Below are 25623 nucleotides of genomic sequence, written 5' to 3' on the forward strand. Positions count from 1 at the left end.
TGATCTCGAGAGCTTGCATACTGGCTCAGAACTGCGCTCCAATGCTGCTCAAGTTGCTACCCTCTTGCGGGTGTGTGGGACTGATGGCAATTTGAAGCCTGCATTCTATGAAATGGCACGAATGCCTGGGTGATGTGGATGAACTTATTGACTCTGAGCAAATAAATCGCACGGATGAGCACCTTGTTTGGATGCGAGAACAGCTTAGTGGTAGTTGGGTGCAGGCAGCTGCCAGAGAAGATCCATCCTTGGCCTGTCCAAACTGTGACCGCTCCAGTGATATCCTCGATGAGAAGCCAGCCCTTCCCCTCTCTTGCAGCACAAATGATGCCTCCCAATGGTGGTAAGGTGCAAAGCAGTGATCGGTGGATGGACATTGGATATTGAATACATGTGGACCTGGTAGCACGAACATTGCTTCTTCCATATCATTGCCTGTTTGGAAGATCAAATGCCAGCCTGGCAACATCATACAATCTGCCGATGAAGTTCTGATCATCCTCAAAGCGATGAAGACCGAGATCAATATTCTTGCAGGAGAAGAAAATATTGGAAAGGTGGTGAAAAGCCTGGGTAAAGGGATCAGGAAAGGACCAAGTGTCCAAGCGGGGGACATTCTCGTGTGGTTTGAATAGTGAATTGTAGCATGTCTAGGTATGTAACAAATAAAGACTCGAGAGCATTACGAGGGGGGGAACGTAAAACCCTATGCCATATTTTCCTTATGGGCTTGGAGTTTATTATTTAAATGCAGTGTTGACTCGGTTGTGCTCGAGTAGTGCGTTTTCCAATTGCCCTCTTCCAAGTGTAGGTAACCGCCATCAGCATTGATACACCTCAAATTCGGGAATGCTGGGATTATTGTCCCGTTCAAGCAGTCAGAGATGACACCGAAAGTTGCTCCCCATCCACCAGCTGTATCGACGTAAAGATTGAGCTCCTCCAGGCTAGGAAGGGTACCAGGTCCATCACAGAGAGTGGATAACAGCTGTCACAAAGATGAGTTGGAGAGGTAGCAGTACACATGAGATAAAACAAACCATCTCCATGTCATGCCGTCGCAGGTAGAAACCAGATCCCACTATAGTGAAAGAATGCAAACGAGTGAAGAGCTTTTTCGGCGAAAGTGTAGCGGCGAGCGGCGAAAACACGGCCTTCCTACTTGTCTCAATGGATACACTCTCAAGGTCAGGAACATCAGGAAAATGCAAAATCTATGTAGGCGGGCACTACCTATATATACCTACTTAGACAGCACCATCCTATGTCAGAAATTCCTAATTTGGATTTCAGCGCCTTGCAAGGCATTTCAAGGTTTAAAGGCAAAATGGCCTTTGAAATGGGTTTAAATAATAGAGTCGGTCTTTAAATTGCCATAGAAATGTGGTTGCAATTGCATTGCAATCAATTGCAATGGACCTACAATGGTACGGCAATGATACAGCACATTGCAACTTTCTTGCCATATTGTTGCAATATATTGAAATGTCGCAAGATACCTACCAAATTCGTTTAAATAATACCTTATTGCAACCACTTTCACAAATTTCCGACATACATAGGCATCTTGTAGGACATGTAGGTTTTGTAGACACCAATGTAAGCAAAACAATTAAACAATATAAATGACTGACTCACTGTACCTCATTAAGTTTTTGAAAGCAAACATGTCCTCGCCGAACAAGCGGTAAGGACCACAAAAAAACTCACCATGCGCCCACTGACTTTTCTATAGTCTGCGTTCACCATCCCCGGAGACTGGTGGACTCGGAGATACACATGTTAAAAGGTACAGTACCCTCACGCTTGAATAATGTTGCTGCCGCTAGTACCAACATCACTGATCTTGCAGGGCCAAATGACTTGGAGAACTCAAACGGCGGATTCCATTGGAGGTAATCCAGAAGCGCCTGGACAACTCTCCCTCAGGCCATCCCCCACTACTCTTCAGCGACTTTGCAGCTGCCGACACTGGAATGAATCTGCCGAGTCCTCCGAGAACGCCCGCCGTTCGAAGTCCAATTCGAAACACACCCGTTCAACCCTACCGTCAAACTCCAGCCCCTCTCGTTGTCTCGCAGAATTACATGTGCAGGCTGGTCACAGAGCGTTGGGATGCGGAAGCGAGACGGTGCGAAGAGGCTAGGAAAGCGCAAATGTTAGAAGTACAGCTTGCTGCACACGGAATCATGAAGTTAGTGTAATGTAGACACAACACCTATAAATCGGGCCTCAGGAATGCATACATAGTATCTAACTAACGCGAAACTTGAAAAACATTGTGATATCAATCCATGGATTGACATAGAATGTCTTGCAGACATCCAGGACCTCATCTGCTCGCCACATTGGATCTGCGTGTGTACCAAACTTCGGTATCAAATGGCAACTCCCTACAATGTGAGTGATTGGAATCACTTCTGCACGAGGCGCTTGGCCTACGTATGATCGAGACACGCTGTGCATCTTCAACAGATTGTTGCACCCATGAAATGGTTTGAACCACTTGATGAGTGCGAGATAAAACGGTTGGCCGGCAATGCGCAGGTGGGGTGGGAGGTCGAATAGGAATCGGACCTGCGCGACTCGTAGACCTGCCAGTCCCAGTAGTAAGTTTCAACATTAATATCGAAAAATTCAGCCAACTCACCTTCAAGTGCAGTCCCTTGTGTATGAACATTAACCTCCCCTTCTGTTCGGACAAGTACCATGTCAAATCGACCTGGCGAGCCTTGTGAACGCCCCGACGGAGGTGTAGATGGTGTCGCACATATTTTGTCCAAGGTCTTTGACATGTGCAAAGCTCGCACCTTGAGGTATGGAATCGAGAGATGCCGATATGCATCAAAGCGGTCCCATTGCGACAGCTCAGGTGCAGCTGAATGAGACATCGCAGGAACATGGAGTGACGAGACACGCAGATACTGAGAGACTGCTGGCAGGAAGCTGAGACCGCCGAACATTTGGGTGATGAATGGAACAGTCAATGCCCGGAAAGATGGGCGAGATGCTAGAATGTGAGTTACCACGGGTATTGAGTCAGCTGTCGTGCCTTGTTTAGGCGGTTGTTGATTTTCGGCTGCCTCACATCCTTCTAACCCCGCATCGCCACCATCATCATCAGCCTCGTTATCTACTCTCTTCAGTGTCCAGTCCAGGTAAGCGTCGAATTGTTCCACAGCTTCTTGACGAGCTAACCATTTGGTCATTTGTGCAACGTAGTCCTTTCGATTGGTGACCCGATACACATTTTTTGCGAAGTTGATGTGTAACCTCTTCGGGAATTCTGTGTTGAATCCATCCGCTGATCCGTGCAACTTTATAGATGCAACATAGTGTTGCATGGAGTGCATCTTAGGTATGTTGAAATCTTCCCGCACTTCGAGCTGAATGAAGATTTCTTAATGTCTGTGAAACTCGTCTAGTGCTGATTGCAAGGCCTCCAACGACTGTGACATGTGTGAGTGGAATTGCACATAAAAAATGAAATCAATGATCGCTCGAGCTGCTTGTGCGACTGCAGGTTGGACCGCACCTGCCAACACGCCCATGAACACACGCTGCATCTCTTGATGCTTGGTACCAGTCCATTGTGAGACGAGAGAGATGCCCTGGGTGAAGTAACGCAGACCCGGGTAGTTCGTCATCACACGGTAATGTTTGTCTATTTCTTCTTCACCCGCGATCTGAGTACACCACTTCAATAGGTGGTCATGAAACACACCCTTGTGTAATTGGTGGAGTATGTCTGGCGTGATGGCCCCGAAGATGTCAGAATGCGGGAGATCTGCCCAAAAGGGCCGATAGACTGGGCGTAGACCCTCGCGATTGTAAGCAGCTACTTGTCTCCCTGTTTCTTTATGTTTTAATATTGTCATAGTGCGCTCTTGGTCTCAACAAAGCAATGCCAGTGGTTCGCCTCGGTCATCTCTGTGCACCCAGCATTTCGGACAAAAACTCTCCTTCGTGCAGGCCACCAAACACTGTTCGGGGTGGTCTGCGACATATGCCGCCAGGATTGGGTGTACTCGTCGGATGCACCCGTCTGCACACACCATCTCGACTCCATCATGCCCTGCAGCAATTAGTGGTTCGAGCAAGCGTCACATGCATTCATGGAAGAGCCGATACCCTGCAACAGAATGGGTGCCCTTGCCGAAGCAGTCCAGTTTGGCCGCTGGGAGATAACCGAGCAGAATGGCTGCATGCTGTTTTGGACACCTTTGTGTTGCCTTCTTGATGTTCCCAAGCGTCAAATAGACTGGCCACACTGATTTGTCTCCTCGGAATTGGGACAACAATGTTTTATCGGAGGCAAGGATCACAGGTGCAATGGTTGCACCCTTGGGCATCTTGCCCTATCGATGTCCACAAGTAAGTCTCTTATTTTTGCATAGCACAAATAATGTCTCACTTGAGTATCCCACCACCAGTCAGCCGTCCACATTTCATCGTATATCCTCCTTCTACCTTCAGTATCCTCATATGCTCGCTCGGGGGCATATGCCATCTTCTCACAGAATGTCGGATTCCCCATCAGCTCTCTAATGCACTCGACAGGGTTGCGCCGCCACAGCTCCAATTCAGCAGACATCATATCTCTGTTGGTGTCAACTTGGTCCCCCGCCACACTGATGATGTCACAGTGCCACTCTGGGCCCTTCGTTGGCAAACCATCGATCTTCTTGAGGAAATTGCGGTTGTTGGGGTAAGACACTTGTGCATGGTTTTGTATCTGAGAGGTGAGTGTCAGTTTGATTTTAAGTTTGGCACTTGGTAGGCTTACAATAGGTAGTTTTAGGAACTTGTCAGTTTGATTTTGTCCGACGTTTTGGATCAGCCATTTTGCTAACTCCCACTCTTCCTCATCGTCAAATGGTCCCCACTGTGCACCATCGGCCTCCAGCTGTTGTCAAATTTCATCGAATTTGGTCGGTGAGACTTCATCAACTTCTCCGCATGGTGCACCTGCCTCATGGTGAGCATCATAGCTTTTGATCCATCGTGTGTCATTGCTGACAGGCCCAGGTTCATCTGGCACTTCTTCAACACGAGCTCGCTGGCTGCCATCAACTTGCAGGGGCTCCTCATGTGCTGGAGCGTCATATTCTTGGTAAGCTCCGAGTCCACTCTCATAAATACCACCGTCATCTGAATCATTCTCGTCTTCTGCATCAGGAGCTGTGGCTGAATATCCTCCACCCAAGTCAAAGACATCAACACTAAAGTTCTTCAGGTGGTCTCACCACTTCTGACAGCAAGCTTTCGAACCAGCAACATGTTTGTTTAGACCGGAGACCATAGGAAGCCAGTGTCCGCAGAGCCCCTTCAGTGACAAATCCCGTACTATACGGGTCACCCGACCTACATAATATCCCGTGTAATACGGGCCAGCGGATCATGGGCCGATGATATGTATATTCCCGATGCTGATGGGTGGGCCGGGAGGAATATTATTTCCGATGGAGACGGGTGGGCCCATGTATGCTGATGTTATATATATCATTGACAATGGTGGATGGGCCGGGAAAAATATTATTATGGAGATGGGTGGGCCCATGTGGGTAATATGTAGAGTAGGATTGACATATATTATAGACCTGAGGAGAGATGTATAGCAAATATTATTATATAAATGGGTGGGCCGACGTATTAGTATTATTTTGTAGACGGATGGGCCGAGGGAGCAGTGGAATATTTATTACATAGACGGGTGGGCCGACGTAGGGAAATATTAGATAGACGGGTGGGCCGATGTCAGGTATTTTAATTTGATGGGTGGGCCGACGTGGGGTATTACTAGGTAGACGGGTGGGCCGAGGGTGAGGCGAATTATGTATTACATAGACGGGTGGGCCGAAGTAGGGAAATATTAGATAGACGGGTGGGCCGATGTCAGGTGTTTTGGTTTGATGGGTGGGCCGACGTGGGGTATTACTAGGTAGACGGGTGGGCCGAGGGTGAGGCGAATTATGTATTACATAGACGGGTGGGCCGAGGGTGGGGTGAAATATTTATTATATAGACGGATGGGCCGATATGGGTTAATATTAGATAGACGGGTGGGCCGAGGGTGAGGTGAATTATTTATGAGATAGATGGGTGGGCCGACATAGGGAAATATTAGATAGACGGGTGGGCCATGTTCGCGAGTCGCGACCTGCTAACAAGTTCGGGTGTCGTTTTTCCCCCCCATAACAGCCCACCAGAAATTCCGAGATGGAGAACAAAGAGAAATTTGATAAATACCTCATCCAAACACTGGAGCAACTGGTCGGGGCGAAAACAGAAGCTACCACCCTGAGCAAGAGAGTCACCACACTACAAGATGCAACAAATGAATGCGACCAGTTGAGTGCATTGAAGGAAGAAGGGGTATATTAGATAGACAGGTGGGCCGAGGGCGAGGTGAAATATTTATTATATAGAAGGGTGGGCCGACGTGGGTTAATATTAGACAGACAGGTGGGCCCAGATATGAATCATATAGACAGATAGGCCTAGGTATTGGTATACTATATCCACAAAAGCACTGAACGAGAACCAGAGAGCTGCCTCATTTTGACTCAGACTCAGCGACGAGTGATACAGTCACGTTTTGCCACAGTGCTCATGAATTGAAACATCTTGGTCGAGTAGATAGATACAAGAAAGCCTGAATAAGCCATGTCTGACATTCACCAAGTACCGAGACCCGAGACACGAGACCCGGTGCTCGGTACTCGGTACTCGGTACTCGGTGAAATGTGTACAGACAAATATCAGATGAGACACACTATATAATGTGACAATTTATGTCTGTACACATTTCACCGAGTACCGAGTACCGAGTACCGAGCACCGGGTCTCGGGTGTCGATACTCGACACGAAACAAACATCTCGAATCTTGAATCTCAACACTCGAAACTCGTATATGATACACATTTTGCTCTGAGATTTGTATTTCTGTTAAGATTGGAGTTTCGAGTTTTGTGTCATGTCGAGTACTGAGACCCGACGCCCGACGCCCGAGACCCGAGACCCAGTACTCAGTACTCGGTGACATGTGTACAGACAGAAATGTAATGTGATACACAGTGCTTACAGACATAAAACTATAACATGATACACAGAGTGTCTACAGACATAAACATGTAACATGATACAGTCTGTACAGAGATAAAAATATAACATGAAACATAGGAGTACCGAGTACCGGGTGTCGGGTGTCGGGTGTCGGTACTTGGTACACGGTACTCGGTGAAATGTGTACAGAAAAATGTTACATGATAGAGTGTATAATATAACATTTTTGTCTGTACACATTTCACCGAGTACCGTGTACCGTGTACCGAGTACCGACATCCGACACCCGACACCCGACACCCGGTACACGGCACTCCTATGTTTCATGTTACATTTTTATGTCTGTACAGACTGTATCATGTTACATTGCTCTGTACACATTTCACCGAGTACTGTGTACTGGGTACCAACACCCGACACCCGACACCCGATTTTTATCTCTGTACAGACTGTATCATGTTACATTTTTATGTCTGTAGACACTCTGTGTATCATGTTATATTTTTGTCTGTAAGCACTGTGTGTCATGTTACATTTTTCTTTACACATTTCACCGAGTACTGTGTACCGAGTACCGACACCCGACACCCGACACCCGGTACTGGGTGAAATGTGTACAGACAAAAATGTAACATGATACTTCTGTACACATTTCACCGAGTAACGAGTACCGGGTGTCGGGTGTCGGGTGTTGGTACCCAGTACACAGTACTCGGTGAAATGTGTACAGAGCAATGTAACATGATACAGTCTGTACAGACATACAAATGTAACATGAAACATAGGAGTACCGTGTACCGGGTGTCGGGTGTCGGGTGTCGGTACTCGGTACACGGTACTTGGTACTCAGATCCCGTTGAAGGACAGTCAGAGGTCACATTCATTGAAAACTTGTATATACATCTATTACTACAAGATTATGTAGCCATGTCAACCTCCTCAGAAGGCTCTTCAACCTTCACCTCCACCTCAACATCCATGTCATCAGAAGAGTCATATTCTGGGACAAGGTTGCTTGGATCACCTGGGTCCACAATGGAGCCGGACGCATCTGGATCCTCTGGATGAGCATCGCCGGAAGCATCTGGATCCTCTGAATGAACGACCTGGTTGTATTCAAACAGGATGCCATCAATGGCAGAGGCATCCGGGAGTATTGGGGTTGTGGTTGTGGGAGGAACGTCATCCATGATGAGATCAATGAGGGGCGGGAGTACAGATGCGGTGGTTGATATGGTGGGGGGGCCGGATTGATTGAGCAACAAGGATGATGCATTGGCAGGAAGATCGGGCAGTGGGAATGAGGGGTGCCGGTCGATGATTTCGCGCCTAAGGCCTTCATGAAGGCGTTGCAGGGTGTCAATCTTACCATCCTGCTGTGCCACACGAGCCTCCAGAAGAGCGATTCGAGCTGCTCCATCACGAATCGCAATGGACATGGCATGGAGATCCGGCATGGGCACATCAAGTGCTGCAGCAGGGACTGCCGGGCCACGTGGTGCAGCCGGGACTGCCGACCTGGGCGCCGGAAGCGCTAGAATGGAAGCCAAAGGTCAGGGGGTCATGGGAAAGATGTGGGGTGACTTACGAGCTGGTGCAGGTGCAGGTGCAGGTGCAGGTGCCTTGACAGCAGTGATGGTCTTGCTGCGACCACGTGTCTGGGTCTTGGGGGCTGTCACAGCAGTGACACTGGAAGTTCCGGACGGGCCACGAGACTGACTGCGAGTGCGTGCCTTGGATTGGGAGGCAGGGGGCACTTTGGAGGGGGCAGGGGGTTGGGACGTGGGGGGGGGCATTGGTGGGAGTCTTGGTGGGAGCCTTGGAGGGAGCCCTGGATGGCGTCCTGGACTTGGTCGTCCGGGTGGTAGAGGAACCACGAACGCGAGGAGGCAGGGATCCCATATACGCAGGGGTGCATTTGATCTTCTTTTGTGGTGCAGTAGACGCACGATGTACCCGGGAGCCCCGGTCTTCTTGGTGTACCGAGTTGCGCAAGGCCAGTCTTGCTTTGTGCATGCGTGGCACGGGTTGTTCTGTAAGGTGTATTAGTGTATGGAAGTACGTCAGATAAAGAAAGGTACTTACTGGTCCCGGGAATCAGGATGTCACCTCCATCCCCAGCTGGGGGTGCCTGCGCAGGGGGTTCGGGAGTTGGCTGGGAGGGCTTGACGGACTGCCTGGTGACTGCCGGCAATCGCCTGGTACAATGTAGCATACACCCGAGGCCCAGACGCGTAAATGGGACTTACAGTGGCAGGGCCAAACAGTTTTTTTCGTCGGAGCCCTGGGGGATCGAGGGGAAGTGGGCGCCCTTGCGAGAATTGTGGAGTACAGGGGAACAAGGACCCTCCGGCACTCCACGCGAAAACAAGGGCTGCAGGAAGATGTGAGACAAGGAAAAGAAGAACCAGACGACATACCTTGATAGTCGGTTCTTCATCTTCCGACTCCACGATGGGCTTGGACTTCACAACGCGAGATGACCGCGTACGCTTGTGAGTCTTCATCGCCGACTTCGGGGGGTTGGGAGGAGTGCTCTGACATCATGGGAGACTTCCTCTTCTACTCCCCTCCGCCTCGGGCTCTGGGTCCAGCAAAGACGGCCTTACCTTTGCCCTTGTCACGGGACTCGGTGGTGGGGAGGGTGGAAGGGCCGGCGACATTGCCTAGGCAGAGGAATGGCTGGGGAAGGAAGGTTGACAGGAATGGGACCTGTGGATGGGAGGGCGACAATTGGGAGATTGAAGGCCCGGGTCACCTAAGGCCTCCCAGGCTTGGACCTTGGGGTACCAGACGTGCCTCAGAACGCGGGGATCGTCATACCCGATCGCGTGCCAGGATGGCCAGACCTTGGGAACCATGTTCCGGATGTGCTGGAGCTCCTTGATGCAAGAAATGACGAGTCCGGGAATGGGGACCATCCCCGGACCCATAGATCTTGGCTACCTCAGACTGCTGGATGTGAGAGGCAAAAAAAAACAAGAAAAAAGATAAATACATACCACAAGTGTAGCACCTGCTTTCCCCAGAGCTGCATGGCTGGGACCCCGGGGGAATCTGCCGGGCAGCGCTGATGATGGCCATGATCTGGCCAGTGGAGTCCTTGAGGGTCCGGTCAAAGAGTTGTTTACTGGAGTGGACATGATGGTTGAGTTGGGAGATTTAAGGATCTTGAAATCAGAGTGAAATCAGTTGTCAGAAAGATGATGTTTCAAAACAAACAAGACATTTGATGGACGATCTATAAAATCGCTCATTGTTTGTGTTTGTTTGGCTGTGGTTCAACTTTCGGCAATTGCCGGATTTTGTGTTGAACTTTGAAGTTTTTCAATCATCAGTCAACCAGACCACAAATTCTCCACAGAACATGAGTTCCCATCCAGCTGTTAGATTTAATGACCCCCCAGTGACTGACTGTAATGCTATGGATGTGGATGACTCATCTATGGGCCGGGTATCACCAGGTATGTTGTATTCTCTTATCATTCCTTATCTATTTACCGGGTATCCCTCAGATGACTTAGATGGCTTATACCTCGGGCCGGAAGATGACTTAGAACATGTTTCCATGTCATCAGGACCCCCTGGGTGCATATGGCTGCAATTCCCGGTATGTTATACCTTCCTTTTCATCTGGGATCACCATCCATGCTCACTTCACCCTTGAAGATCAATCAGATCCGGGCCAGCCGATGATGCCGGCTATCTCGTCGATCCAGAATTGTACCTCGGGCCCGAGGATGATGTCATTGATGTTGATGAGCTGCCGGATTCTGCTTATCCTCCCAGTGTTTCCCCGGCTGCCTCAGATGTATCTAGTTCATGTGCTTCATTCCTTCCAGAGCATGATTAATCCTGATCGTATCTCTCCAGCCGAAACATCATCTACCGAACTTCCTGCAGACAAGCCGGAGCTCGATATTGAAGACCTACGTTTGATGGTCCGGGAGTTCCATCCTTCGGAAAATACCAACATGAAAAATGTGAGTATCTGACACCAGAGTATTTATCTGTTTGCTAATTTTTCTGGAAGACCAATCCATTAAAGATCGACTGGGGTGATTACAAAACGCCGTACTGGAGGTCTTCCTGACCCTTCCATCCAACTACTCCTTGAGGCCGAGCCGAGCGACCATTCCGAACTGCCTGGGCGGAGACTTCCGACAAACTGAAAAAAGCTGATGCAGACCTACAAAGGTTGCAGAGAGTTGAGCAGATGAGCATTGAAATGCTCAAGGTAGTTGATTCTCTGATTGCACTCTTTGAAGAAGACAAACCAAAGTAAATTACTGTATTAGAACCTCTGAATTTTCATTCACCTCCCAACTCATGTAAACTACTTCACCTTTCAATTCACGTCCCCCAGGGCCGTCCGTAGGGACTCAGTGTTTCGATAGTCAGAGACTGTGAATATTCAAATTGTCAGGATTCAATACTCATGCAGGGACCCCGATGCCTTATGTTCGGAGACTCGGACTCGACAACAACTCGATGTGTCGGGACTCGGGCTTTACGGACTCGAGATTCGATGTCTCGGGACTCAATGGTAGGAGCCCGATGTCCGGGACTCGGTGTTCGATGAGTGGGATTCAATATGCGGGACTCGATGCTCGGGACTTCGATTCGTTCGGACAATGTTCTTGACTATTCAACATGATTGAATCACATTGATATTTACATACATGCAGGTATGATACTCGATAGGCGGAACTCGGTGTTCGATAGTGTCAGGAAGGACACTAGAAATTCCGAGATAGAGAACAAAGAGAAATTTGATAAATACCCTCATCCACACACAGGACACCAGACATTCTAGGACTATCGATATGATTGATACACATTGACATCTACATACAAGCAGGTAAAGGCAGGGAGTGTAGTATAAGTCTATTGCTTCTTTCCCCTCGCTCTGGTCACTCGAGGGCTAGTGTCCAATGGCTTTGTGTTGACTTACTCCGGGTAGTCCTCGCCGAAGGCTCAATCACAGCCTTATTTCCCCGCATGTTTTTCGGTGCCAGTGACCTATTGACTCCATGGATTGGCGCCATCCTCCTGAACATTGTTGGGTGACCCCCTCAGTCAGTCCAGCCAGGAGGTCGCCCATTCGCGATGTCAGCAGTGCACTCGATCTCCCTGCATTGACCGGGCGAGGCCTTTGGAATTGCATGTGGGACCTCTGTCCCTTCATGTGCTGTCGAAGGACCAGGCTCTGCTCTGCGTCTCTTTCGCGGGGATCTACCTTCCAATGCCGTCATCACCTGCATCATCCTCCATGTGATCAGGTGTCACCCTTGGGATCACTCTCGGGATCACTGTCAGTTTCGGCCTCCCGAGGCCTTCGGATCATATCTCTTCTACCTTTACGAGCCCGATGAGAAGGTAAATTCCCGGCTACAACCGAGGGTACCATGTCCCCATCTCTGTTCTTCCATGCTTTGAACAGGAACATTGGACCTTTGCCTCCTCCTGCCGAGCATACCAGAAGTTCAGTAGGGCGGTCGTGTCCCAATGTTGCAGCTTTGATGGCTCCTTCAAGTCCACATCCGCCGGAACATACTGTCTTGCCACAAAGTCATCCTGACTTTGTACGATGGCGCTCCATGGCACGACTGCCTTTTCGATCCCGGAACAGATACCTGTAAAAATGCATTGAACAAATGTTAGGGTGTTGTGACGATCGACTCACGATAGTGAGATGTAAGAAATGCTCTGACTATGGCTTTCTTCTCCTCGAGTTTTGTTTCGGTGATGTCTGGAAGCAACGGCATCCCATCCCCGTCGGTCTCGAGTTCGAAAGCAGGCTTCCTGATTCTCTTTCGACCTCCCTTCACCTGTCGCCCTCCGTCCGTGCCCCGGCACCTATCATGAGAAAGATCAACCAATTCATTCCAGTAGCCAGAGTTCGAACACTCACCGAATTGTTCCTGTGCGTACTCCTGCCAAACTGGCTCGATGTCCTCCCAGTCCTTCGTCTTCATGAAACTGTCCCCATCTCCTAACGCCTCGTTATCATCGTGCCTGCATGCAAATCTATTGAGATAGAAGATTTGACATGACAAAATTGACTTACATCCCGAACAGCACCTCTCCCTGTTCATTCTTCCACGCCGACATCACAAACACTCTCATCCCGCATTGCCTCCACATCTCCTTCGAAAAGTGCTCCATATAAGCCGGTCCCTTCTTACGAGCCACTTGTGCTTGTATCTCGGGAGGCGGGAAGTTGGTCGACCATTCTTCGGCTGTTTCCTTCGCCTTCTCCAACTCATCACCGGACAATTCGGCCATGACTCTCTTCACAGCCGCCTGATAATGCTTTGAACATACCTGGGACCTCCTGGCTTTTGCCCCGGACTCTTCCTCGAATCCTCTTCAGCACCTCCTCCCGCTTCTGCTGGTAGACCACCTGCCTAGGAGTCCATTTCCTACCATACTTTATCATGTCCTTTCTCTCCTTCTTTTTCTTGTTGTTGAACAACCATGTCTTGTACATCTGAGAGTTCATGGATGAATGAGATGTTAAAATTTTAGTTTTGAGCGAAGCAAGGATGAATCACCTGCTTCCTCTTCTTCCATTGTGCTTGGTCGACCTTGGGAGCAAATAGCCTGGCAGCCCTAGCTATGGCAGTGAAAACTGCCCTGCTTCTCATTCCTTTTCGCCGAAGTCCACTCAGGAAGGTAGTTCTTCAACTCCGAAATTTCGGAGTCCGTGAGCTTCTGTGTCTGTGGTTGGCGGGGCCCTATGTCTTCCAGAACTGGAAGTCAACTGAGTGGAATGACCCGATCTTGCCATTGTGAATGAGATTGCAGAAAGGGCTGAGGATGAGCAAGGTGGAAGTAATAATGGTGACAAGTTGAACTTTGAGCAAAGCCTAACAATTGGTTTAATCGACCCATATTGGATCGCAATTCCATTAATGGAAATGAATTTGTAATGACGCATCAAGACTGCATAGCATTCGCATTGCAATAACAATTTATTCATATTCCTGAGCTAATGCTTTGCTTGCAGCCTCAGAAAATAAGATGAAGATAGGTAGATGCACCCCACTGCAAAAATCCCACAGGGTAGAAGCCAGGGGCAGCAAGGGTAGGAAGACTTGGGTCAAGGTCCCTCTTGCAAGCAAAAAAAGACATGCCTACAGGTCCATGCCGAACTCTCCCCCCAGAATCACCAACACTTCAGCCTGTTGAGGCACCACCTCTTTGGGAAGACATTCCTGACAATACTTACGAGCACGAGCAAGGCTCATTCGAGCCTTTGCAACTCCCAAAAACCATGGCAAGTTCATGTAAAATGTTGCATTGCAATTCAAATGATAGCTAAGTATAACAAATGCAGAGTCAGAATGACTACCTGAGGCAATGGCTTCCAAGGCAGGAATCATATCTACATCACCTCCTGGATCGAGAAGCTCCACCAGAAGATAGGAGATGCGTCGTCTGCGACCAGGATGGGGTCTACAAATGTCAAGATTGTCTTGGGGAGCCACTGTATTGCACTGGCTGTTGCAGAAGTCAGCATCTTTGCAATCCCTTCCACTGGATCAGTCAATGGAATGGTCAATTCTTTGAGCAAAGTTGTCTCGCTCACGTCGGACTCGTCATACACCTCGGTCATGAGGGCAAACAATGTCCGGCACTTACAGACAGGTGGGATTTGTTCGAAGAAGACGAACCTGAAGATCAGCTTGAGCCTGAAGATCTACCGAGTGTGTCGGGACCCGAGTTCCAACCGAAGGAGAACACCATTGGTGATCATTGACAAGTCCGGGGTTCATCGCCTCCAGGTTCGATGCTGTGATTGTCCAAATGCCATGACTCCAGACCTTCAAATGTTTCGACATGGATTTTTCCCCGCCTCATTTAACAAGCCGAAGACTTTGTTCACCTTCAGGGTGCTCGATGATTTTCTATTGGACAACCTTGAATGTGGGACCTCGGCGATGAACTATTACAGCAAGCTCCGGCGAATGACCTCCAACATGTTTCCACACCTCGTACCGGTAATGCTATATCTCTCGTCTAAAGGAAATTGTATTGACAAAGCACGTGGCAAGGACCGATACCGAGAGCTCATGAGAGTCGCCCGACAGTGGAGGCAGTTGAAGGCCATGAAATGGCATGGATTTGGCCATCGTTCCGACAGCCCGAATGCAGGTGATCTTGCATTATTTTGCCCCGCTTGTCCTCAGCCAGGGATCAATGTATCCTTGTCAGGGGATGAATCACTTGATGAGTGAGTCTCATTCGATACAGAAGTCACCTCAGGTATAACAACAACTCCAAGGTGGAAATACACCCGGTCATTTGTTATGGACGGAAATTTCAAAGCCGAACACCTGCATCCCATGAAGCCATTCGATGAAGTTTGGCTGTCAGATGGGTTGGGATTCATGGTGGGAAAGGACAGGTATAAAACTCATCTCGCAGAGGCTGCCGACACTTTAGAAAAATCAAGCTGCAGCAATCACCGGGCAGTAAATCAAGCAAATGCGGCTCGGCACAAACTGGAATCCACAGGCATCGGGGGAGTAGCCTGTGCTCGACACGGCTGCTTTGTTCCTCACTCGATGGTAGATTTTCAGAAAGGCGAAAGGCAAGCCCACCCTGCCATTCGACATTCACGAGTTAACCATGCATCATTCCCAGACAAATGAACATGGACTATGCCCTTTGTGAGGCTGCCCACCACAACATGGAAGGCATAACCAGGGCGGTCACCTTCTATGATATCAACTGTCAATACAACAAACACTTTCGGGCTCGGGTGGATCGAAGCCGATTTCTCGAAATGGTTCCAGAATTGACCATCATTCCCGGAATCGGGTTGTGGCACATACACGGACATCAGGACAGCTGCTACGTCCGATATGCGTCGAATTTTATTGAAGGCATCGGTCGGATCGATGGAGAGATCATGGAGACCCTATGGTCACGTCTTAACCTGATTTCTCCTGCTGCCCGTGGAATGTCATCCCCGCATCGAAAGGAATGTCTCGATTATCAGATGAACGATTCCAATTTCTGCAAGATGATCCGCATGAAAAGGACCCTTTCCCGTAAATACAAGCAGGCGAAGAATGGCATCGCCGAAAGCGAAAAGGCTTTCGAGAGACTCGACGAAGCCGCACCCGGCGATTCAAAGACAGAATGGTTAGCCAGCGAGAGCATCGCTCAGTCCAGCAGAATAAATGATCCTTCGGCTATGGATGTATATGAGATCAATATCAAGAAGGGTAAGTTGACTGTGTCTTCATCAAAGTCCGAATTAATTTTCCACTCAGCACCGAGCAAAAAGGAGATCGAGCTTAGACTACTGGAGGAGGGTAATGCCCGAAATGCAGCGCCTGCTCGTAGATCTGTGGCGACATGGATATCAATGGGGTTGGCGATTGAAGAAGCTCAAATCGCATTGCTCATCGAGATCCGAAGAATTGGTAGAAGAACTACCGAGACACAGAGGTTAGACATCGCCCGGCAACGTGATCGTCTCCAAGGACAGATAGATGGATTCACTCGGTCTGCTATCACTCATCTCGGAGAGGGATTTGATGCAGATGACGATCCTGATGACTTGAACGTAGACATTCTCGATGATCTCGATGATGACTCGACAGACTTCACAGAGACATCTGACACGTGGGCGAACTCCCCCGAGCTCACTGTAATCCCATTGCCATCAAACCTTGGGGTAGATCGATGCAGACACTGCATGGCAGAGGATCTCATTCCGCTGGAGTTGTCCCTTCGTGAAGGGCAGGCCAACGACTCCCTTCACAACCTCCGAATTCACTTGTGCAACAAGGCGATTCTGTTCCGAACGACAGTTAGGCAAGCGAAATCCCAGGCCCTAAAAACTCGAGCTTGGTCCCAGGTGACGTCCGTGCAGCAGGCAGTGTCCCTGCATGCAAGTATATATATGAAGACAAGGAAGCAAATGATGCAACTTGAGCCGAGCGAAGACCAGGTGCAGAAATACAAACCCCTGCTTCGCGAGCAGCTCAAAATCAGCACTGCCGTCGGCGATCCAAATGCCCGAGGTCAGCGAAACGAGTCCCTCGCTTGGTTCTGGTCTGTCGAAGTTGACCTGGGGGGTCCTGATCAGTCGTGGAATCAGGAATGTGAGTTTATGCATGCTTGACATATCCCCTGCTCAGCTGACGGACCCATGCGAAGTTTACCGAGTGCATTGGCTTCGGGCAAAGGCCCTACGAGATAGATGGAAGGAAGAAATGATGTTGGTTGAATTGGAGATGGATTGGACATACAACTTTTTCTTGTGGAAAGCAACCCAATGGGGTGACAGGATGCGCGAGTCATTGGTGAAACACCTTCCGGGTCATGCATGCTACTCGGGAAGGCAATCCCAAATGTATTCATTGCTGGCACAGGATGCCCAGGCAGCATTTCAAGACCTGAAGGGCGGGTTTATAGAGGCTCGAGATGAATGAATTTTCTTTGCCATAGATATGAAACAGCTACTTGGACCCACACATTTCAATCCCGGGAATTGGCCGGGTCGACCCCTATCTGAGTTTGCCCGGATCAACCCATGTCGGAGTTTGAAAAATTTTATCCATCAACCAGTGGCTCATATCTTGACCTCCGAACCAACTGCCATTGTGATTGTCATTTCCAGTTTCATAATACTGCATCAAGCATGTCTGTAGTGCATCCTCCCCCTGCATCATCTTCTCATTCTCAGAATTCCGGCAAAGGGTTCAAACCCCTCACACTCACTCAGGCAGATCTTGCAGCTACAATGGCAATGGCTGGATCTCGGATCCGAGCCTGCATATCTCAATATCAGATGGAGGCTGCCCACACCAAGGAGCCTTCTGCTGCTCGGATCATGCACTTCAAAGCCGGGCTGCAATGGGAGATATCTGTAAGAGACTGATGACTGTGATGGTCAATGCTGACATTTCCAACAGACTTTTGTGACTCCCATCCTGCAGTACTCAACTGCCAGGCACATCATTTTGGTTGTTCCGAGCCCGGTCACTCATATTCTTCTGTTGATTCCCGAGCTCACCTGGAACATGGTTCCGGACGACGTCTTTTCATCCCACCTGTGCGAGTTTCATGATGATTCAGATCTGGGGGATCCCTCCCGGATTGTATCATGCTATGGAGCTCAATGGTGGACCGGGACAACTGAAATCCCACAGGAAGTATGGGAATGGGATCTGGTATTCGCTAATTGTATATGTCACTACCAGTATTGGCTTGTAAGACCTTTACAAAGTTTCCTTGGGTGATAACTAATCCTTTCTAGTCAGGAGTTGAGAATGAACGTATTGTTGTTCCCGAGAAGGTGGCTGACACCTCGGTTGCATCACTGAAGGCACTGAGGTGGATGAGAGAACGCCTCCTGACAGTGATTCAGGATCAACAAGATGGCATCCGCGAAAAGATGGCTGAGATTGAGATGTACACAGCCGTCCTAACCAAATTGAAGCCTAGGGGACCGGAGTAGTTGTAGTCCTTCAGTTCAGAATGAAGTCTAAATTCTGTATAAAATGCACTTACGGGAATATCGAGACCCGAAGCCCGACTCTCGAGTCGTGATACCCGCGTCCCGAATATGACAACCCGAACATCGAGGCCCGAAACCCGAAACCCACCATCAAGTCCCGACCATCGAGTCAATATCGACTCCCGACAACCGAGTCCCGAGCCCAAAGCCCGACTGGCGAGGCCCGAAACCCGAAGCCCGACTATCGAGTCCCGAATATGAATACCCGAACATTGCAGTCCCGACCATCGAGTCAATATCAAGTCCTGACAACCGAGTCCCGAGCCCCGAAGCCCGACTGGCGAGCCCTGAAACCCGACGCCCGACTATCGAATCCCAAATATGAATACCTTAACATGCAGTACCGACCATCGAGTCCCGACAACCGAGTCCCGAAAACCCGAAGCCCGACTCTCAAGTCCCGAAACCCACACCCCGACAATTAGTCCCGAACACCGCACCCTGACTAATTAGTCCCGACAATCGAGGCACTATCGAGTCCTGACAAGTGAGTCCCGAGCCCTGAAGCCCGACTATCAAGGCTCAAAACCCGAAGCCCGACTGTTGAGTCCCGAACCCCGCACCCCGACTATTTAGTCCCGACAATCGAATCCCGGCTCTCGAGACCCGAACCGCGAACCCCGAAGCCCAACATTCGAGACTCAAAGCAGTGCCTGAGATCTAATATCATGTATTTGAAAATGGGTACTAACACAGGTAACTACCTTTTCTACTTGTTCCAATCCAACCTTGCCCATCCACATGATGGAATCCCGGCATAAACATGAACAGCATCCCTCATATACCATGCCCAGGCAATTCGATCCCCTTCCACTGCATGAACCCCATGTCTCACAATCCTTCCCGAAAAAGCAATCATGCAGCCCGGATCGTACATGAACTCCAGCTGAAGGCTTGGCATGCTCATCCGAGCATTAGTATAATTCCCAACACTAGTGAGAATATCGAAGCACTCGGGAATCGATGAATGGTCTCGATGATTCGGGGTTTCCCGATTGCAAATGACGGTGAGGCTGTTAAACACTGTTGCCCAGTACTGGAGAGTCTCTGACATCTTCGGCAGTTCCTTGCTTCTTGCTTTTTCTCCGAGGCTCGAAAATGCTCGTAACCCTGCCCAGTACTGCTCAGGATGCATGACCCTCAGTGCCGCTGTTGCAATGGCTGCTGGCCTCGCAATGGCCTTCAGGATATCCTCCGAGGATGCTCCATTCAATGATGCAGAAACAGCCGGGTCTACCTGATTCTAGGGGATTCATCAGCCTCACTACCCAGATTGTCATCTTGTCAGATCCTACCTCGTGCCCCTGTTGGAACCACGCGGGAGATAGATTGACGCATCCGGGAGTCAGGACATCATTTTCTGAGCTTGGTTTGAACCACTCTTGATTTGTACGCCAAATCCCATCGAGCTTCACACTTTTTCCGAGCATGGGAGAAAGCAAATCTGAGGCCGCCCAAATTTCCTTCTGTAGGTACCATTTGAGGTTCAATATCCATCCAGTAGCAATATATATAACACACCTGGGTGGCATCTGTCAGGGCGTCCGGGAGGTACCATGCGATGATTGCACCGGAGGCATCAACAATTGTCGCGGGTACGTCGATCAACTTTGTGCCCTCATGGCCAGGAGGACACCTCTCCAGCAACCTCGCCTCTCTCTCTTCATTATGTCCTGTGTCCTTCGGGGAGATCAATTTGCTATATCTTGCAACATCCATAGGCATCTGAACTGTGATGAAGCAATTTCACTGATCAAACGAATTTTCCGAATCTGCAGGAAGACTCACTGGGATTTTTATATGCCTTTATGAGCCGATCAACCAATTGATCACAAGCCATCACCAGATCAGTGTCTAGGTTCGGAGAAGGTATGACTGGGTCTCCTCCTGTCTTCTCTGCATTGAATTTCTGTTCGGTATAATCACATGCCACATGAGTGACACCCAGGGCCCAAGTGTTCAAGATGGTTATTTCATCTTCGGAAGTGGAAGAAACATCCATGATTGAATTGATCTTGTGAGATCAGAAGCTGAACCCTGGATGTCCGCACTTTGGTGTTCAAGGGGGTGGAGATAGAGAGGATCAGATAAGGGAGCCTTGGATGATCTTAGATTTCAAAGTTCTATTATCTATTATCATCTATTGCTCAACAAAATACCACATGATTGGAAGTCTGTTGGATATCTGATATTCGTTTGTTGAGACCCGGGCCCCGGATCTTGGTACACTTCACTCAATTTTCGATACCCAGGACTCCATAGCCGGAACTCGACTCTCGGTTTTCGGGTCTCGATGGTTGGGACTCGATGTTCGGGACTCAAAACGTGTAAAAATATGGTTTTCACATTTTGTGTTTTGAGTTTTGAGTTGTCTCTCGATGTTTGGGACTCAATAGTCGGGACTTGATACTCGATCATCCGGATTCGATAGTCGGGGCTCGGATCTCAGGTACACTTCACTCGATTTTCGGTAGTCGGAACTTGGCATTTGGCATGTGGTAGGCTTGGATGATGTTGGCTCTCAAAGATCTATTATCATCCATTGCTCAATGAAATACCAGATGATTGGAAGTGTGATGCATATCACATATTCGTTTGTCGAGACCCGGGTCCCGGAACTCGGTACACCGCTCGAGTTTCCACTTCACCCCTTTGCAGATCTCCGTGCCATACTGCAAGACCTTCCTCTTCCATCTCAAAGCTTTGATGAACAGGGCCTGGAACAGTGCCATACGACATCATTAGATGACTTTGTGTTATTACCTTCTTTGATTTGGATGATATACAACTACCTGGGCTCCATCATGTCTACAATTATCATTCTCCTGGGCCCACCCGTCTATATTATATACCCCATGTCATGACCAGTGTTTGGATGAGGTATTTATCAAATTTCTCTTTGTTCTCCATCTCAGAATTTCTGGTGAGCAGTTATGGGGAGGAAAAACGACACCCGAAGTTGTTAGCAGGTAGCGACTCACGAACATGGCCCACCTGTCTATCTAATATTCCCTACGTCGGCCCACCTGTCTATGTAATAAATCATTCACCTCACCCTCGGTCTACCCATATTGTTAAGACCATGTTCAACGGGTCGGACCGGAGGGGCTTAGCTTCAGCTCGTGCGCTGCGCTCTTTACCCGAGTACGTGCCCCTAATTTACAGGGGGGGGTAGATATCATCGGCCGAGGGGTATGGACGGGCCGGACGAAAGAGGGAAGACTACCCGAGACTGCGTCCGGGTAGAAACTAACAAGGTATAGACTACCCGAAGGTAGAGGCGGAGGTATTTAGCCTTAGGGATATAATCCCGAGGCTCGGAGGATCGGACTAGGATAATAATCCTAAGAGCCGAGAGAACACGAGGATTGAACAGAGTCTAAGTTAATATTCGAACTCAGGAAATACTACAGGTTACAAAGGGTTTATATACTGTAGTGTATCCGACAGGTATCCGGCCGAAGCGCAGTCTGACTACCTTTGGCCCACCCATATACATCATAAATACTTTACAGCTCCCTCGGCGCACCCCTATATTATATACCCCATGTCATGACCAGTGTTTGGATGAGGTATTTATCAAATTTATCTTTATTCTCCATCTCAGAATTTCTGGTGAGCAGTTATGGGGAGGAAAAAATGACACCCGAAGTTGTTAGCAGGTAGCGACTCACGAACATGGCCCACCTGTCTATCTAATAAATAATTCACCTCGCCCTCGGCCTACCCATATATCCAATATATGACTACTTTCGGCCCACCCGTATACATAATAAATACTTTACAGCTCCCTCGGCCCACCCGTATATCCAATAAATATTTCACCACTCCCTCGGCCCACCCGTCTAAAAAATGGTACCAATATGTCGGCCCACCCGTCTACAAAATAATCTTAATTCGTCGGCCCACCCATCTAATATGATATATATCTGGGCCCACCCGTCTATTTGATAACAAGCACCCTTGACATACCCGGCTATTTGATACCCATCTACATAATATCCCACTACCTCGGCCCATCCGTCTATTGAATATTCATGTCCATCAGGCCCACTATCTACTCTACATATTCCCTACATGGGCCCACCCGTCTCCATCGGGAATAATAACATGCCCGGCCCATCCGTCATAATCGAGGACATTACCTGGCTATTTGATTACACATCTACCTTGGTAAACCCATCTACATAATATCCCACTACCTCGGCCCATCCGTCTATGAATATTTCATGTCCATCAGCCCACTCATCTACTCTACATATTCCCTACATGGGCCCACCCGTCTCTATCGGGAATAATAACATGCCCGGCCCATCCGTCATAATCGAGGATATATCTAACTTCGGCCCATGGTCCGCTGGCCCGTATCATACGGGATATTATGCACATCCGTTCACTCGTATAATACGGAGATATGTTACTGCAATATGTGTCATTAGCACGTCCTGGAGGGGAGGTGGATGATTGGGAGGAACATTATGTGGGAATGTGAGTACGGATTATACTTCCTATTGTGAATTGACCCTCGACTTTTGGGTCAGATTTGTTGATCGCGATATGTTTATGCGATATAACCCCTTTGGTGTTGGACATCCGGTCAGCATTCGGAAGATAACTAGAGATTGTCTTGGCTCGGGGGCACCAGCTGACGCCATGGATGTTGTAAACGATGATGCAGACCACGAGGAGGTCGATGATGGTGAGGGCCTCGGGGAATTCAATGATGAGCAGGAGGGTGATTATGCGTTTAGCGACGAGGAGTTGGAAGATGAAGATGGGGAAGATAACGAAGATGGGGGAGATAACGAAGATGAAGGAGGTGACGGTAACGAGTTTGATGACTTGTCTTTTTGAGTTTCTTCAAATAAGCTGCCCTGCTGAGCATCAGAACCCAAACCAAGCGAATATTGGAGTGGAGCTCGCGGAAAGAATCTAATAGTCCATATCAAATGTGATCTACACGGTTCGTGCTGCATTTCTTAGATTCAGTTGCTGAACGTACAAGCACGAAGATCCAAACATGTAGCTTTTTTTACTTTATTTATCACATGTCCATGACGTGTATTGAAGCCCTAAAAGCAAGATTCGGGAATGACTAACCTGAAGCAAACGAGTGCTTTTGAAGAGGTCCTCCACCAGATTGTCCTGAATCGCTCACGATAGTCATCTATGCGATCCCTGATTAATTGATTCCTGCTCTGGCGATCCGATAGTTATTGTCAGCTGGGTCATAATTACGTCACGCGCTCAGACAATACTTGTTTGTTTGTTTGTTTTGTACTATTATTCTGCTTCTGCCTGCATCCACAGTCATCATTCACGGTATCATCCAATCCTGAAGCTCATCCGCGTCTGTGGTGTTTGTTAGTCCTTCGTTGCGCTTTAATGATACGATATTTTGACTGACATATCCAGGGCTCCGATCAACGACTCTCATAGCCGTTTCAAAGGCAAGAGATGGAATGCGCCTGCAACTCAAAAAAAGAGAAGATCTGCAAATGCTGATCGGAAAGTCGTTTCAAGTCAGGTATAATATAATCCAGATGATTAGACATCGTGGATATGACGCTCGATGGTGACTTTTCTACCAATCAAGCTGTTCAGGGGCTGACCTACAGGATGGTGCAAACAGCATTGAACGATCAAGCACCTAGAAAAGCGGCTGTCCATGATAGGATCATGTCAGATGCCAGTGGTATGGCACAGTGGTTCAGAATCTGTTGAAATGGTTCACTGGAGGCTCCCGATTTTGGAGCTTACTGACCGCTCCCATAGCGCGTCATTAGAACTAGAACTCCGAGCGAGCACAGCAAACAGGCTAGCGGCAATGGTACTAGCTACCTTGTTTGGAATCAGCGGCGGTGGGGTGACCACTCCGACTCAGTCCATTTCAATCTGAACCGATACTAAAGCCTAGTTGAGGTCTTAGTTCAATGAACTTTGCTAATCACAGCGGGAATTAATCCAACAATTCCTTTGGTACTTTTCCATTCAATTGTTCAGGGGCCGGCCTCGAGGTAAGTGCAAGAAGCTTCAGACGAGTAAGTATCTAGTAAACCAGCTGACCACGTTAAGATCACATCACGATAATGGATCGCATCGTCAACAGCTACAAGTGGCATGAGTCAAATACCAGCTTGAACGCCCAAAACTCGTGAGTTTCCTGCAGCAATCTTGCAACCATCTGTACTGACTGTGTCACATCCAAAAGTTGCTGCCTCCAACTTGATTCGAAGATTCCCCTCAAATCAACGTCCAAACAGGTAAGCACAGCTGCTAGTAGGCAATTCATGCTATTATTATCACGGACTGACCGCGCACAGTTAGAATTTGTTCGACGAAATGCCAGCTGACCGACATAGCGGTCGCTCAGGCCAATTGCCCGGGCATCGACCAAGTCACGGTGCCGGTTACCCATCTAGCCACTTACCACTGCCTCAGCCACCGCAATGGAACACGGTACCGGCGGGCGGCCTCAGTCACCCTATGAGGCGCAGCGGTCGCCCGAATTTCGGGTTTCAATTAGAGGACAAGGAATCCCAGCCTGCGTCGCAGGCCTCTGATATTAATCACGAGGCGAGAACGCACAACACGGGCGCCTTTATCCATCATGCCCTCCGCTTGCAGGAGCCTGTGGCAAGTGGTAGCCAGCACCAGCCCCTGGTGTATGGTAACTCAATGCTCAGCGCGGGGGCGTCTAACTATCATACTACCTTCCGCTTGCAAGAGCCAGTGGCAAGTGGTAGCCAGCACCAGCCCCTGGTGTATGGTAACCCAACGCTCAGCGCGGGGGCGTCTATCTATCATACTACCTTCCGCTTGCAGGAGCCCGCTGGTGGTACCCGGTACCAGCCTGGCGTCGAAACTGGGGTCGATTATTCCTCTGGTTATCATAACCCACAGCATGAGGCTTCTAATGCCGGGACAGCGTTCAATGCGGCCGCATACCCTAACTACCAGACTATGCACTCGCAGGATCCCACGGACGTTAGCCACCAAATTCTGCGGGTTGAAC

The 25623-nt window shown here is 48.9% G+C and overlaps 8 protein-coding genes across 8 annotated transcripts; 5 read left to right on the top strand and 3 right to left on the bottom strand.

Moving 5' to 3' along the window:
- Window positions 1–401: 401 nt before the first annotated feature.
- DEU56DRAFT_934042 (uncharacterized protein) lies at window positions 402–739 on the top strand (the record flags this gene model as incomplete). Its single annotated transcript, XM_041358766.1, has 1 exon — window positions 402–739. A coding segment is annotated over one exon (234 nt), but the record flags the coding sequence as incomplete, so codon positions are not given.
- A 1514-nt stretch (window positions 740–2253) lies between these two features.
- Window positions 2254–4977, bottom strand: DEU56DRAFT_874333 (uncharacterized protein; the record flags this gene model as incomplete). Its single annotated transcript, XM_041355945.1, has 10 exons — window positions 2254–2594; window positions 2651–3224; window positions 3249–3386; window positions 3477–3535; window positions 3560–3892; window positions 3953–4058; window positions 4140–4358; window positions 4415–4735; window positions 4787–4906; window positions 4969–4977. The coding sequence occupies 10 exons, from the start codon at window positions 4975–4977 to the stop codon at window positions 2254–2256; spliced, it is 2220 nt and encodes a 739-aa protein (XP_041201318.1).
- A 3006-nt stretch (window positions 4978–7983) lies between these two features.
- DEU56DRAFT_934046 (uncharacterized protein) lies at window positions 7984–10209 on the bottom strand (the record flags this gene model as incomplete). Its single annotated transcript, XM_041358767.1, has 9 exons — window positions 7984–8600; window positions 8655–8914; window positions 8973–9099; window positions 9152–9264; window positions 9316–9440; window positions 9487–9603; window positions 9668–9778; window positions 9847–10008; window positions 10069–10209. The coding sequence occupies 9 exons, from the start codon at window positions 10207–10209 to the stop codon at window positions 7984–7986; spliced, it is 1773 nt and encodes a 590-aa protein (XP_041201319.1).
- Window positions 10210–10403: 194 nt separating this feature from the next.
- On the top strand, window positions 10404–10946 carry DEU56DRAFT_905406 (uncharacterized protein). The gene is made up of 4 exons (XM_041356716.1): window positions 10404–10530; window positions 10582–10676; window positions 10736–10890; window positions 10940–10946. Exons 1-3 carry the CDS (start codon window positions 10434–10436, stop codon window positions 10760–10762), a joined length of 219 nt encoding a protein of 72 aa, XP_041201320.1. The 5' UTR covers window positions 10404–10433; the 3' UTR covers window positions 10763–10890; window positions 10940–10946.
- Window positions 10947–12141: 1195 nt separating this feature from the next.
- DEU56DRAFT_761928 (uncharacterized protein) lies at window positions 12142–13716 on the bottom strand (the record flags this gene model as incomplete). Its single annotated transcript, XM_041350604.1, has 7 exons — window positions 12142–12324; window positions 12521–12702; window positions 12753–12925; window positions 13001–13084; window positions 13137–13372; window positions 13446–13559; window positions 13624–13716. The coding sequence occupies 7 exons, from the start codon at window positions 13714–13716 to the stop codon at window positions 12142–12144; spliced, it is 1065 nt and encodes a 354-aa protein (XP_041201321.1).
- Window positions 13717–14402: 686 nt separating this feature from the next.
- Window positions 14403–17520, top strand: DEU56DRAFT_874334 (uncharacterized protein; the record flags this gene model as incomplete). Its single annotated transcript, XM_041355946.1, has 7 exons — window positions 14403–14719; window positions 14808–15072; window positions 15127–15305; window positions 15357–15665; window positions 15719–16305; window positions 16354–17190; window positions 17246–17520. 7 exons carry the CDS (start codon window positions 14403–14405, stop codon window positions 17518–17520), a joined length of 2769 nt encoding a protein of 922 aa, XP_041201322.1.
- Window positions 17521–17729: 209 nt separating this feature from the next.
- Window positions 17730–18603, top strand: DEU56DRAFT_985188 (uncharacterized protein; the record flags this gene model as incomplete). The annotated part of the gene is made up of 3 exons (XM_041360048.1): window positions 17730–17957; window positions 18004–18300; window positions 18348–18603. The coding sequence occupies 3 exons, from the start codon at window positions 17730–17732 to the stop codon at window positions 18546–18548; spliced, it is 726 nt and encodes a 241-aa protein (XP_041201323.1). The 3' UTR covers window positions 18549–18603.
- A 4419-nt stretch (window positions 18604–23022) lies between these two features.
- DEU56DRAFT_919696 (uncharacterized protein) lies at window positions 23023–23462 on the top strand (the record flags this gene model as incomplete). Its single annotated transcript, XM_041358313.1, has 2 exons — window positions 23023–23096; window positions 23150–23462. The coding sequence occupies 2 exons, from the start codon at window positions 23023–23025 to the stop codon at window positions 23460–23462; spliced, it is 387 nt and encodes a 128-aa protein (XP_041201324.1).
- Between the last annotated feature and the right edge of the window lie 2161 nt (window positions 23463–25623).

Source organism: Suillus clintonianus, assembly GCF_016758775.1.
Source record: "Suillus clintonianus strain FC179 chromosome Unknown DEU56scaffold_177, whole genome shotgun sequence".
NCBI lineage: Eukaryota > Fungi > Basidiomycota > Agaricomycetes > Boletales > Suillaceae > Suillus > Suillus clintonianus.

Coding starts and splice junctions, on each gene's coding strand:
- DEU56DRAFT_905406 (XM_041356716.1), top strand. CDS start 10,434: ATGAGTTCCCATCCAGCTGTTAGATTTAATGACCCCCCAGTGACTGAC. Junction 10,531..10,581: donor TATGGGCCGGGTATCACCAG/GTATGTTGTATT, acceptor GGTATCCCTCAG/ATGACTTAGATGGCTTATAC. Junction 10,677..10,735: donor GCATATGGCTGCAATTCCCG/GTATGTTATACC, acceptor TCACCCTTGAAG/ATCAATCAGATCCGGGCCAG.